The following is a 14,961-nucleotide window of genomic DNA, read 5'->3' as shown; positions in this document are numbered from 1 at the left end:
AAATCCCGAATGACGATTATTTGATGATGTCCTCTGCTCCGTTGCGTAACAGTGGGCTGCATCAAAGTCATTGGGGCAATGAAAAAAATAAAAGGAGAAAGGCCAATCGAAAAGAAGAGCTGGGAGGCAGCCATGAGGCTTAACAATTGTGACAGCTACTTTGTGAGAAGCTAACGCTGCATCATTATGTAAAGGAAGTGCATCCATTTCGTGTTAAATGCAACAAATAATGACATGTAAACACACACAAAATTCAGGGGTGAACTAGATTTTTTTTTTTTTTAATAACTGCCACAGACCAAATCAAATAGCATATCATTATTTATGGCGACCTATGGCTTAGGCCAGGGGTGTCAAACTTGTTTAGCTCGGTGTCCACATGGTAACATAGCATTTTCACGGGGTCCGGACTAGTAAATTAATAGCCCAAAAAGGGCTGGAGTCTTTTTGGAGGCTCACAACAAATTTCAATTCAGGTATGAATGATTTGATTATAAAACGATTATTCAGGGTTTCTTTTTCCTCGAGGTGATTTAACTCAAGGAAAGTCATGCAGAATGAAAAGCGGCATAAATAGGATAGACACACAAATTGAGATGATCGTTTTCATGATTTAAAAGTCATTCCACCTTTCTATTATTTTTTAGTTAAAATGTTTATCTCAATATAGAAACTTTGCAGTTAGATTTCATATAAGTTATAGAAAGGACCTAAAGCTTCTTTAAACTTCTGCAAAAACACCAAGGTGCTATCTTTAAAAAAATTGTATTAAAATAATGTATATATATATATATATATATATATCTTGCAACCTATTTGGGGATTCTTGTTTCTGCAAAATGTTATTGCACTAATTTTTATTGTACTATTGTGGCCATGCACCTTTTTTAACTGCGCTATTATCACAACTCAGGCCAGTCTCTAAGCACTACGTTGTAAATATTTTTGCCAATTTCTCAGGAGAGCCTTTTATCATATTCTTCTCTTTAAAGTCTTTATTACATGTTTACCCTGGAGGGCCATGTCTAATCTTGTTGCGTACAATGTTTCACTACCTTGTTATCAATGACAAGACGATTCAATTCAAACTCCATTAGTTTTTCCTTTGGGTATAGGGAGTCCTTAGCGGTGCACATTATAAATGTAAAAAAAATATATCACAAGACTTTTTTGGGACTGTGCTTTATAATTTGGTGCAACTTATAGTGTGGAAAATACTGTAATTGTCTTTATGCAGTAACAACATTTGATTTGCAACAGCTGTGTATTGTGTCCTAATGTATAATTTTACAGCAAAAACAAATCGAGATCTAAAGTAGGACATTATATATCCTGCAGCTTATTTCACACAGTTCACAGAGTATTGTCTCTTTGTGTTATCGTTAACAAAAAGAAACAAATATTGCAAGTCGACCTTATGTAATCAACAATGAGACATTGTGTATGTTTCTGAAGAAGCATGTTAGATTGTGTTATGCCATGCACAGATCAGTACCTCTCCCCTACTGTCTGATTCACTTTCATCAGGCAGGGTTCCTATAGGCTAGCACGCACACAAATGCACACATGCACACCAATGCAAGCATAAAGAAGACATACAGTTAGCATGTTAACAAATAAAGTATATATTTAAGTACAAAAGCAATGCATTGAATGATTAATAGAATAGCAGAATGGCTGTCAAACTAAAGATGTGATAAATTGTGAGAACCTTTTGTAAAGATCTGCTCTGCAATTCCTCAAGACTGCTTGACTGCAACCTGCGCTGATACCTGGAGATAAAAAAATCTTAATCAACCAGAGTTATTCCATTTCCCATATATTACTGACAATAAACCAAACTTGAATAGAAGTTGAAAATGTTCTGATAAAAAAAGAAGAGATACAAAGCAGCACTGAGCTACTGTGTGCCAATGACTATGTTGATAAATGTGCTATTTACTAGGGGTGGGCAATACTGGGAAATGTTAGTATCGATACAATCCCACGTAAATGATTGGTAGAATTGATCAATACAGATCTAATGCTGATACTTTTTATCTAGGATATGTCATGATCATTCAATAAACAAACCCTCCCCATTTGTTTTCGTTCATAATTACGATAAATCCAGCAATAAGATTTTAGGCAATAAAAAGTTTTACGTTTTATTAAACTACATGGCAAACTTGAACAGTATTAAAAAATACATCATGTTTCTATTACAACTGTTTCGGAACAAAAAAGAGAGTAAGCCCAAAAGCAGCAATGTAGAGAAGATACAAATACTCTAAAACTAGAGAACTAAATATCTTCCATTGCACAACATTTTGAAACCAGTCATTAATGCGAATACATTGTCAATTGTCTCTCATTCGCTCTGTTGCCATAATGACAACAGATTTACCGTTTTTTTTTTGTCTGGGAACAGTAACATGTTTATACTTCTGGTTGGAGCTCATTGCTCTCTGCAGGGTGAGCTTTTTTCCCATGTTTTTATATAAATTGTGGGTGTTGCCACAGTAGCATACCACATTACCCCATAAATTACACCTGACATTTTCCTTTTCTGTGGTTGAAAAAAAGGGTGCTTCCTTTTTACCTATGGCATTTTTAGTGGTGGAGTGCATCAATTTGGCTAAGTAGGGAGAATAAAAGTGTGGCTATCCGTCTCAAACTCAGGTCTGAACTTAGAGTGGCCGAGTTAGCTGGTTGAGAGAGAAGGGCTGTGTTACCAACATAGAAAAGCAGGGCTTTAAGGTAATTGCTGGAGTTAAGTACCGATCCCATAACAATGGTTTCGATCCAATCCAAATACTTGCTTAGTATTGATAATATCGATATTTGGATGGATCCACATAGCCCTACTATTTGCTGCATTTACAGAATCATTTTGAACTAAAATACACATGTATGTATATAAATAGACCCTTTCGGAAATGTGCTTTTTAACACTGCAGAAACTTTTCTGGAATAAAAAGAACAGATTCAGGATAATTTAATGCACTTTGCTGAAACCCATTTTATCTTTTTGATTTTGTTGAAAAAAACTTTAATTGGTAATTATATACGTTGAAAAAAGGAGCCTATTATAATAGTTTTCTTCATCATATATTTTTAATCTGATTTAGAAGAGCACCTCTAGCAGTGAAGGAAAAATGCCCCTAGACATATGCTTCATGGTTAAAAGCCTAGGATAAAAGTAGCACCAAAAAATCCCCAAAACATGCCGTAGTTCTTTTTTTTTAACATTCTATCAATGAAAGTCTCACCATACTCCATTTGAGACGTTTGAATCACGGGTTGAAAGTGATGCATCCAGAGAGTTCTGAAAACTAAAATAAATGGTAAACAGTTTATATAAGAGATTCACTGTACAATACAGGTTGTGCAAGTTTCTTCTGTACCATGAGTCCAGATCTCTCTGGAAAGGTGACGAGGATAATATAAGTGGCGAAGACCCTCTTGAAGATATCTGCAGGAAAAAAGGATTTCTAAACTGGCCACCCAATTTTCTGTTCAGGGTTACATCAGGTTACAGATGAACAAATGTGAAAGTGAGACTCAGTTGTGTACCATTTGGGGGCTGTTATAATGAGTGTCCAGTAGCAATTGAGTCAGTGTCAGCATCACTTAAGTCAGTTGTATGAACTCTTACACAAGTAACCTTACTTTTTTCATAAAATGATTCACCCCTGAAAAATGATGTTCTAAAAAATGCTGAATATACAGCTATAAACATTAAAAGCATTAAAGGTCACAAGGTCCTTCCCAGTCTCCTTCCAGACACGAGCCCCCATCTCTGCCTTAAAGTCCACCAGTCAGATTGTTTCATGTTTTCCCTTTTTCCTGTTAGGGTTTGTATTTGAAGGAGAGGGCCCACACAACATCTCCATAAAGGTGATGATTCCTCTGCAAAGCTCCATGCTAGTTTTGGGCCTGATTCGTTTCAGACATTGCAATTGAGATAAACTTAAAAAATTGTTTTGCTCCTTATCCTCCCATGCGTGACCTTACCTCTGACCTGTAAATGTCACAGTGTGCTTTGTACGTAAGGGCTTTAACTTTCAAACTGCCACTCAGCTCCTCTTCACTACTTCCTAGTTGAAAGTAAAAAGGGAGGAGAAATGAATGAGCTGACAGGTTCAATAATCCCTCTAATACATTAAGTGTATTCTGAAATTTGACGCATGAGATTCTTACCATGAGTGAGCGCCATGAGCTCATTAATCCTTCTATACTGGCCGAGCAGATTTGTCAACTCCTCTATACGGCGTGTCTGTTCACGCAAAGTAGGTGGAAATGTCAATTCTCAAACTCTGTCGAGGTTATTTCAATTTAATGTTCAAAACATAAACATATTTCTTTACCTTTTCATCGTTTGAAGCTAAGAGAGATTCCATCCCCACCTTCAATCTTTTGTATTCAAGGTCTGAAAACACGAGACACAATTTGATTTCATGCATCTTAGCTAATGTCAAATTCATTAAATGCATTTGTCAGGATACATGACAGCCACTAAAAAATGACGCAACAAACAAAACAAATGTATGCTGACAGGAAGCAAAAACATGTCATGTGAAAAAAAAAGAAGCATGAAATTACTTTTACGTCGGTTTTACTTGATGGAAAAAAGGAAATGAGGCAGTAACTGTTGTTTGAAGTCATGCAAGCGGTGGAGGATGAAGATAAGCTTTTGAATGTTTCCTAATTCCAAGTGGGCTGAATATTCACACTGACTGACTGCATTGTGAAAAGTTCTACAATATATTTCAATACCGTACAAGTCTGCAGGAATGTAAAGTGGTTGTAAAAATACAATGGTCAGAACCACAATTTTAGGTACAGCTGCCATGATTCAATTCAGTACAGTTAAATGCCACAAAAATTCCATATGACTGGGGATGCAACGATCAGTCGAGGTAGACAAAAATTTACAAAATAAAAAGTGGACAATGAAATTAATTGTCCACTATATCGCTAGACACATTTTTCCAACAGAGTGAGGCATCTCTCTATGGATATAATCTTCCTGCTGAGAGTCGCTCATGCGCAATAGCATCTCTGTATCCAGTGGTAATGACGGAGTCAACATCAAGTACGCATACAAATACACCCTGACATTTGTGAGCATTTTAGTCTGTATATGGTGGATAAAAAGAATCGTTTCAAAGTTTGTATCATAGCAGTACCTCAGTCATGCACAAATATTTCAAGAGAACAGTTGGGCAAGTTAAACAAAACAGAGTCGGAGTTTGCTCTTAATATTCATTATTTAGGCCAATACTGTGTTTAAACATGCATTGTACATTTTATATGGGTATGTTTTGCTATAAGGCGAGCTTGAACATTATGCAAAACTGTGCCTGACAAACCTATTAAAAATTAAATGTGTGCAGTCCCAAGAAAAAACGGCAGTTGTTAAAGCATTAACAACAACAAATGTCAGCTGGTAAAACTGTATTATTTCAAACTGTTGGGATGCATGAAGTTCTTTGTTCCTGACTTTGCAGTTGACCACTGAAGGTAATTCACAATTTATTAATTCATTATTTTTTTGCCTGTCCCTAAAAATGGACAGAGGTTTACTTATGGATTTTTGTCTCTACTGACCGAGCACTGTGACTAAGTTGTTTTCAATTAGGCAATTTTATTTTATTTTTATACGTATCCGCAGAATGTTCAATAAAGACCAGTCACTATTAAAATAGTCGTTAGTTGCAACCCTACATATAAGCAAAAAATTGTAAACTCGAGATAGACAGAAAAATGATGACAACATTCAGATTCTGCAACAGAAAAGACAGACTTTCTGTTCTCTGAGCATCAGGCTGACAAAGAGACTTCAAAAAGGTATTGGCAATCAATGGCTTACATTTGTTTATCAGCTGTTGGATATACACCTCCTCTACAGCAGAGGGCAGCACACAGTCAAGACAAAGTCAAGCGTGCAAAGGAGGACAAAGTTGATAAGATCTTCCGTCAGTTGAAACAAGTTATTCAAGTCGACAGCCGGGCACACAATTACACGCGCGCATACACAACATTCTCTCTGTAGTGGAAATGTGATGTGACAGTTGGTTGCTTCAGCATGTACCTCTCTCTGCATCGTCATTGGATGGGTCGCCTCTGGCCAGAAGTTGAGTCTGCAGGCATTCAATCTCAGCATCTTTAGAGGCAAGGAGCTGCTGCAAGTCAGAGATATTAGCCTATGGAAGTAGATGAGAACAATACAATTATGAAAGGTATTCAAAAAGACCATTTTCTTCCTAATTAGGCACAGAACGTGTAGTGTTCCTCTCTCCAGAACAATTATGCAAATATGTTGCAAAATATTCCTCGCGCTGGGGGACTGGGGAAATTTAACCATAAAGGTGACCAATCTAGCTCTTCTCATCTAAAGTAGAGCTGTGACATAATTGAAATAACACATCACTTTCAACATGGCGTATCCTGTTAACACAACATGTCAGGCAGCTCTGAAACAAACGGCAATTGTAGTGAACGATGTTTGCATGTAGCATATTTCTGCTTTTAGAAAATGGAGCTTTGCTTACCTTGTCAGGGGCCTAGTGACCGTTTTGTCGGAGTTGCGTGCTTCGACCTCCTAAAGTTCTTTAAGTAAGTTTACTTGCCACTTATACTGTGTACATTCCTTGTTTGTTTTTGCCTCCTGTTAGGAAGGTGATTATAATTGTTTGTTTGTGTTTTTTGCTGTGTGTGTCACGGTTGGTGTTATATTATTCGGCCATCTTCCAGTTAGGGAATAGTTCCTTTTTTGTTTGCTCCTGGTTAGCCCTTCATTGTACCAATACTGCATCCACGTGTGACCTAATTCCTGGCTTAAAACACTCGTAATATCTTTGACTACATAACACGTAAACCAAATTAGTGATTGGCTTGCTAAGGTGCTTGTGTTACTCACATAAGGAGACAACTCAGGAAGTTAAAGACGAGACAGGCTGTCTTCAAAGTGCATCATATCAACAAATATTTAAAAAATATAGATGGAATATATAAACATTATGTGCAAAAACCATGTCCTACTTTCTCAAGTTTTGCATTTTTTACAATTTGGGAATACTTTCAGGTCATAAATAACTTTGGAGGTATGATTTCAAAACAAAGAAAAACAGACAACGCTCTTATTAGTGCAGTTAATGCATTATAAAGAATGTGACTGGAATCCCTATAGACATCCCTTATTAACAATCTTTTACTTCAAATATTTTCTAATAACAAGCAAACACAAATGTCGTGCTTAAGATGATAACCAATGAAATGCAATAACAAACCAAAACCTAATCCTAATTAAACAAAAAAATAATTAAATTATCATTTAATTTTGTGCCTCCAAAAAGATCCCCAGCTCTACTGCACTAATACCTAATGTTGGAACTCAATTGATACTTTTGAACAAAAGTGTGGAACATGGATGCACGTAATTTGTTTCTGGAAAATATGAAGCAAAGTTAAAAATCTAAACAATTAAGTAATGTTTTCTGCGATTGGCTGGCAACCAGTCAAGGGCGTCTTCTGCCTACAGCCCCAAGTAAGATGTATTTGGCCGCAGCACCCCGGCGACCCTCGTGAGGATAAGCGGTTAGAAACTGAACAACTGAAGTAGTTCAATGTTGTATAGTGATTAATAAACAAACAAACGTGGTTATGAAAAAGGCTGAAAAGGAAACTGAAAAGCAGGCATCAGAAAAAGAGAAAGGGGAGGCACCTGTGAGCTGTGCCATCGCTCTTCCCACTGTTGCTTCTCCAACTGTGTGTGTCCTGCAGTCAGCTTGAGACTAGAGAGCTGAGTCATGAGCGACTGGTAACCCACATGCAGAGAGTAAGAGACAGAGAGGTAGAATGGAAGAAAAAGAACCTCCTACCCAGTAGTTTAGGCCTAACACGTTACAAGTGAACTTGTTCCCGGAATACAATTGCTTTTCTCTGTAACGGGTACCGTGACACGTTATTACAAATATTTTGTAACTCAACAGTTGTTACAACTCCGCTACTTATCAATCCCAGATCATGAATTACAATGTCTTCTGATTGATAACTGTGCTTACTCCGCTCATGATGTAATATTTGACCCTGAATTTGCCAGCAACAATGAGGAAGGGTATGGGTTTTATATCTAACAACAAAGTACAACTTAATACAGTAACGGTTGCCCTGTCTCAAGCACAAAGGACGAGAACGCTGAATTTCTTATCATTGGAATATTCCCCTTACCTTTGGGAATTGGATCCAAGCGGAATTTACAAAATAACATACTGAAATTAGGGAGTCAGTTTAAAAGTGCATATTTGGTTGTGCGTCACCAGTAGCAAATAGTAGGCAGTGTGTGGGGATGGGGACGAGGCTTATACAGAAAACGACAAAATCAACGGGGCAAATGTAAGACCTGATTTTACGGATAAACGGTAAATGGTCTGGATTTTTATTACGCTATTTAAGTCAATGAAGACCTCCCAAAGGGCTTTACAATGTGCTTCACGCTTACCCATTCACACACACACGCACTCATGCACCAATAGGGAGTCAGCCATGCAAGGCACCTACCTGCTTATTGGGGGCATATGAGAGCTAATGCCGCCCTCCCAGATGTGTGCTAAAATGGTCTCTTGAGTTATAAAATCATTTTCACAAGACACCATGGCTGGAGAAAAAAAAACCCATCTTGGACAGTAGCAGTAAAGGGAGGAGATATTTGAGTGGTTTGAAGCCCTGAGACAAAATTGATACGGATTGTTTCAGCTAAGTGTTTGTATAGAAGACCTCAAGATTGCACAAGCTAAGAAATATGGAGGCTTCTTTTCTTCTAGAGGTTGGTGTACATTTTCGTCTATTTAATTTATTATGTGGCTATTTGTAAGCTGTTTTAGGGGGTCGTCTCCAATGCGACTATACACGGTAATTTTTGGGTAGAGAGTTAGTTTTAGAGTAACATGCTACTTTTTGGTGTCAGCAATCTGGGGGTAAGTCAAGTCACATTTATTTGTAAAACCCCTAATCACCAAATGTCTCAAAACGACTGCACAGGGCACACCATCCCCTGATTTAAAACTCAAAACATCAAGCACAAACGTAAGAAACCTTGAGTAGCGACCTCAGAAGTGGTAAACTCCCTTCCAGAATGAGCAGGCTGCAATAATAATAGAATTACCTTTTAAAATGTAGCCATTAATAATACCTGTTTTAAAAGTAATGCGCCAAGACTGCCCCTCACACATGCACACACGAGTAGAGGGTAATGATGGGAATGACAGCAAAACAGACAAGTGAGAGAAGGCTTTTACGGATAGGTTAATAGGGAGGACAGTACATCATAAAGGATAGAGGAGAATCCAAGTAATACATTTCAGCACAGAGGATGCTTCAAAAATGTGTTAGCCAGGAGTGGGCTGCACATTCAGTAAGCTTTGTTGCCATGACTTTATTGCTTCAGCAGTTTCACATTCCTCACTTAAAATTATCTAGATACTTCAAAAATATCTGAAAAGCAGTACCTTAAGTGTCTGTTGCTTTAAAAGGCAATAGAAGTTGTTATTGCGAACCGAGTACTTATATTGTTTGCCTTTCTCAGTAATTCGACTGCGGTTCCAGAATGCATTTGAGGAAAATATCAATTATTGTCTTTGAATCAAAACTAAAGAAGTTACAGAGAACATTTTCACCATTGCCAAAATAATTGACCACAGTTCAAAAATTTTAACTCGACTTTCCTTTAATAAATTATGGTTAAATTATAGTCATCATAGGTTCTGTGTCCAAATATAAAATGCAGATCATCTCATTTCATTTCATTTCATATGTGCACTTCTGCCTACGCCTATTGTACACAACTAAGGGATCGTGCCATTTTTAAAGAGTGTCCGAAATGTAGAGGTAAGAAATATTCTGTGAAATTATAGCTCAACGGAATCCACTCTGAGAATATTGAACATTGACACTCACTTGGTCATATGTAGGACATTATCACCAAAATAATGTTTAAAAACATTTGTATTCATATTGAATAATCGACGTGTAGCTATTGAGCTGTGAGCTGGCTGTCCGAATTACCAAACAGAATGTGGTAATGCACTGAGTCATACATTAATTAAGAGAAAAGGGCTAAACCTCTTAACATCGGGAATAAATTGATGCCAGATGTGTTATATGAGCAGCACTAGTTTGGAAATATCCACCCGCGATACACCAATATCATAAGTGTTCACTTAAGTTGACAGCACAACTATGGTATGTGGCGACCCACTGATACATGCAAACAACAGCTTGCTATTTGTTTATGGCTATAATTTATGAATTCATTTTCTAGGAATTTGTTTTTTTCCATTATTGGGACATGCTGTTATTTTGACATGTTTAATTTAGTTTGAGCTACCTTTTTCATCTTTTAGATGTCCAATAGATGTCAAGTTATTTTGAAGAATTTGCTAGCTTCCCAAATGAAATACAAAAGATATAACGCTCATTCTGATGTGCGACTATTGTAATTTTTCAGCTTCCTTATAATTTGCATGTTTTGTCGGGGAAAAAAATAAAAACCTTGATCTCCACCGCATTCGTTTCACTGCCAGTGCGAACTAGGGTGGACATTCGGACGAAGAAACATTTCTCTGAGGCGTGTATTATACCTTTGTGACCCGAAGTTGCCTCTCATACTGTTCCTTCTCTCCCTCCAGCTCTTCCACTTTATTTTTGAGCTGCTTTACTTCCTGCAATAATTGCTGAAAAATAGAAAACATAATGTAAATTTACCGACAGCAATATTGCCAAGGGGGATTTCATGGGGGCACCGAAAAAATCATTTCGAAAGAAATGTACATGTTATTATGGGAGGGAATGACAGGTTAAAACGGATTGAAATGTAAAGGTCGTCCCAGCCAGAAACTGCAGTTAATACAGGAATGAAAATCACCCGGAAATAGCCACCAACACAATTATTTCAAAACTTAAAGGGGGAGGTGCTAACTATAGCAGTAGTCACAGGTATGAAAATGAAAAGCCTGCACAACCTTAGCACGAACAAAAATGGCTTAGTATTCAACAGGTCAACCATGCTGTATCTAGATAAAACATCTTCAGTGGGCAATCCTCCTTATTGGACAAGCCATTAACCAGGTTAGTGTGAAAATGCAGCCATGCAAGTAACACAAGACAAATACTACTGCAAATACACATAGTGGCTTTAGAACAAGAGATAGACCTGAAACAGAAATCTTGACTCAATGCCTGTAACTGCTATAGATGTCAAAGACCAATTTAAATTAGACTGGAAGTGAATGATACTAGTGCTTTGACCAGTTGTCTTCACTGTGGAAGGGAAGCATGTGGAAAAACATTGAGTATCAATTTCTGCAAGAATCAGGGCACTTCTGACTCAAGACACACTAAAAGCTGTTAGTTCAATTTCCCACATTCTTTTCTTATATTGGAAGAGGAGACAGGTTAATGGGGGCGAGGTAAAGCTGTAGGGAGATTTGGGGGTTGCATCAGAAAAGAAGAATGTCATCCATAATGTCTCCCTACATTTGTAGTCAGTCCCCCGTTGTGATTCCAAGCACCAGAATCACACAGGTTCAAGTTTGTGTGGCTTAAGGCAACCACTGAGCTTTGACCCCGGTCTTGTTCGGACCCTGGCTCTCCGTCTTGGATGCTGCCATCTTCCAGGGCCCGCTTCTCCTGAATGCGAGTGCTGATTTCCTCCTGAAACCTGCACATCTGTTCCTGGAGCTCGCTGATGAGATTTACCACACACTGCAAAGGAGAGGCCATGAACCGTGGGTGATGGTAGAGCAAAAAATTGAAATAGGAATGTCACAGTTAGTTGTAAGATCATAAAACGAGAAACTGTATATTTTTGTCATAGCAACCAACGGAAAAGGGATTTCCTGCCTCGGCAGAAGGAAAAAAAGACACAAACAAATAAAAACAACTAATATTCCTTTGCAGAATTCCCAAAGGAATCCATAAGCATTGTGCAAACTCAGTGCCACCAGGACGTGACTCCACTGGCAATCGTCAGTTTGCTTTTGCCGTCAGATGTATAGGGGCACTTTTTGGAAAAAAACAGAGCAACACCACAGGCATCGAGTGTTTGATCATGGTCACCAAATTCCTCCCATGTGCAGGGCACAGGGGAAAACAGCTAAGTTCTCTTCCCCAAAAACCATGCGGTTTAAATACAAAACACCGTGGTGATGCCTGAAAACATTTTAGGTGCCCCCCTGGGGGACACATTTCATTGATATATTTATTCATTCAATTAACAAAAGGAGAAAAACGGTTGGTTTTGTGGTACTTTTTTCCATATTTACAATGTACTCCCAATGTTTTAACCCAGAGTCATTGTCCAGTCGTTTGGGTTCCTTTTAATCCAAGAGAATGATGACAAGCAGATGAAATTTGGACCTATATTGTGGCAACGACCAATGGAAACAACGACCAAAAAAAAATACTTTAGAGTCTGTGTAGTAATCTGCCCCTATTTTCCACAGAATTTTTTATTGTGGGGATGTCAAAAGTGCTCCAATGCTGTCGTCTAAAAATATAGGGCAGAAACCACATTTGACAGGTTTTCCATTCATTAGACTTACGGAGCACTGATGTACTTATTGTGTATTGTGCATTAAAATGTCATCAAAATAGTTTGCACTAAAAAAAATGTGGCGATTGCATCTCTTAGAGTCACTAGTGCTATGTATATTGTACGACAAAATAAAATGAGTTCTTCTTTGAATATGTAACAAATCTAGACTATTTGTACCAAATAAAAATGACATCCTGCAAAAAACTTGTGATAAATATCTATTTTTACTGAGCCACACATTTTTCTGCAGCATGATTTGATTGACATTTTGATTTTCACCACAGTTCATCAGATACAAGGTTACTATGAATTCAAAATTAACAGCTTTGAAAAACAATTGACAAAACAGAAGGAAAAAAGGCCTGACGAGAAAAAGACAGGGCTTATCTTGGTCCCATCCCTTTGACAATCCTAAAACTTTTCACATTATTCAAATTATGCAATTTAATTACTATAAAAATATATTATATGCAACATGAATCACATATTATCACACAAGAGGAATAATCAGTAGCAGTGTGAAGAGTGTCTTCCTTGTTTGAGATACAGAAGTAAGAAGCCTATGTGACTTTAGCCATATATATGATTAAATCCACAAATTCAAGTTATATTATTCACATCGCACAAATTACAACATCACAAACCTATTGAATAGACTTAGACCTATCTAGCTGGTAGTACAAATTTGACATTTGCTAGCCAGCATACCCTTTGGCGATGGCTCTGGATGCCATGTGACGCCTTCACATTCACACACGTCCACACTACAATTGGGGCTTTGTGGAAAATGGGAGAGCAGCTGGCTGTCACGATGTTTAAACGGCACACAAGACAAGCCAAACAGATAAGCAGCATAGGTCAAGGCAAATGCTAGTCAATGTCTGTGAGTTATACTCAATATATTAAAGTACAACACATATAAAGCAAACATACTGATTATGGAGTATAAGAAATGTTCTACAACACATTCATTTTGCATTTCAAATTATTATTACTACAATCATGCACTGGTTTATGGTTATAAAGGTTTTGCATGCCAGTTGTGTGCTTTCAATTCCTTGCTTCTGACTCAATACTCGTTCCTGGCTTTTCCAAGCCAACATAAAAAGGTGGGTTAGAGGAATAGACATTGGATTAGGGGTATTGTTCATTACACTACAGCTCTGTTAATACCCACAAACAACACAATATGCAGATGTTCAATGACAATGCAACCAATATTAAGGGAAAATAAGGTCACATTTTTGGGGGACCTACAGCGAGAAGGTCTTGAAAGACATACAGTAAGTGTTTATCTGTACCCTATGTCGCCTGCATGGCATTGTAGTTAACAATTAGATGTATAAATTTGGCATGGCAGTTCACAAACCGGGTAAATAAATGTCCATATACAGTGCATGAATGTCTTTTTTAGACATAACATCAAGATAGATTTTCATTGCCATTTTCCGTCTTCTTTCGTGTCGGTCACTGCACCAGGAATCTCCACTCAGAAGCACAAATAATTTTGGACCGGATTTATACAAATGGGTGATTCAGTTATTGTCTCCCATCTGTACATAGTCATGTGCAGGTCTTTTTCTTGTTTGTCAATCATGGATAGCTGTGGTTCAGCAGCAATAAGTAACATATTTGCTAATTAGAACTGACATGCTCGCAAACTCCTCTTTTGCCTATTATCGTTTTGCTTCTGCACAAACACAAATCTGTTAACATTTGCTCCTTCTAGAATGAGAGACATAAGAAAATCAATAAGCAGATCATTTCAAAAGTACTATCTGATTTTGAATTTTAGCAGACAAAAATGTCATTTTTTTGTTTGCGAAATGTTAAAATCATTTGGGTTGTGCACTTGCTTGTTTAGGTAAATTTGATTCAGATTCAGATTTACTTTATTGTCATTCGTGTACACGTGTATACAGAACGAAATGTCGATACATCTGACCCGCACAGGTTCTTTGAACGTCAGCCGGGATAGATAAGATTAACCATGTCTTCGTCAGAATTTTAGCGCAGCAGTTCGTCATCTCGCGGTTCGATGCCACTTCCAGTTGTTAAATGGTCCAGTTTATTGTCCAGAGAGCGAACGTTGGAGAGCAAAATGGATGTTAGAGGGGTTAGCCTTTAGCCTAGCTGTTAGCCCGGCCCGCTTCCTCGTCACGCCTCTGTCTTGCCACTCTGCTTCGCTGCTTTGTAGGCCGCTGGGTCTTGTTGACATAGCAGTCCGTGGCTAATAAACACTCCCGAGTGGTCGTAGCACCGAGCGCTTGATGTCGAGTGGTCGTAGCACCGAGCGCTTGATGTCCTCGTTCGGCGGTCACGCCGCTGTCTTGCCACTCTGCTTCGCTGCTTTGTAGGCCGCTGGGTCTTGTTGACATAGCAGT

The 14,961-nt window shown here is 38.0% G+C and overlaps 1 protein-coding gene across 13 annotated transcripts in view; it reads right to left on the bottom strand.

Annotated features, from left to right (window-relative positions):
• ppfibp2b (PPFIA binding protein 2b) overlaps positions 1-14,961 on the bottom strand; it is a 79,924-nt gene that overhangs the window by 23,573 nt on the left and 41,390 nt on the right. For 6 of the 13 annotated variants that reach the window (XM_088339724.1, XM_088339723.1, XM_088339727.1 and 3 more), the window contains 12 exons: positions 11,518-11,745; positions 10,623-10,715; positions 7,709-7,801; positions 6,077-6,188; positions 5,855-5,887; positions 4,350-4,411; positions 4,183-4,258; positions 3,997-4,079; positions 3,387-3,454; positions 3,252-3,314; positions 1,712-1,772; positions 1,496-1,543 (listed from right to left, as the gene is read on the bottom strand). In XM_088339724.1, the coding sequence (XP_088195850.1) occupies positions 1,496-1,543; positions 1,712-1,772; positions 3,252-3,314; positions 3,387-3,454; positions 3,997-4,079; positions 4,183-4,258; positions 4,350-4,411; positions 5,855-5,887; positions 6,077-6,188; positions 7,709-7,801; positions 10,623-10,715; positions 11,518-11,745 (1,020 nt within the window). The remainder of the gene's footprint in view (positions 1-1,495; positions 1,544-1,711; positions 1,773-3,251; positions 3,315-3,386; positions 3,455-3,996; positions 4,080-4,182; positions 4,259-4,349; positions 4,412-5,854; positions 5,888-6,076; positions 6,189-7,708; positions 7,802-10,622; positions 10,716-11,517; positions 11,746-14,961) is intronic. The other 7 variants (XM_088339728.1, XM_088339725.1, XM_088339730.1 and 4 more) reach the window with 7 other exon arrangements.

The sequence above is a fragment of the Urocampus carinirostris genome, chromosome 7 (genome assembly GCF_059441175.1).
Source record: "Urocampus carinirostris isolate Australia breed hairy pipefish chromosome 7, RoL_Ucar_1.0, whole genome shotgun sequence".
NCBI classification, from domain to species: domain Eukaryota; kingdom Metazoa; phylum Chordata; class Actinopteri; order Syngnathiformes; family Syngnathidae; genus Urocampus; species Urocampus carinirostris.
The sequence above is the reverse complement of the archived record's forward strand: the minus strand, read 5'-3'. Positions and strand labels throughout refer to the sequence as shown.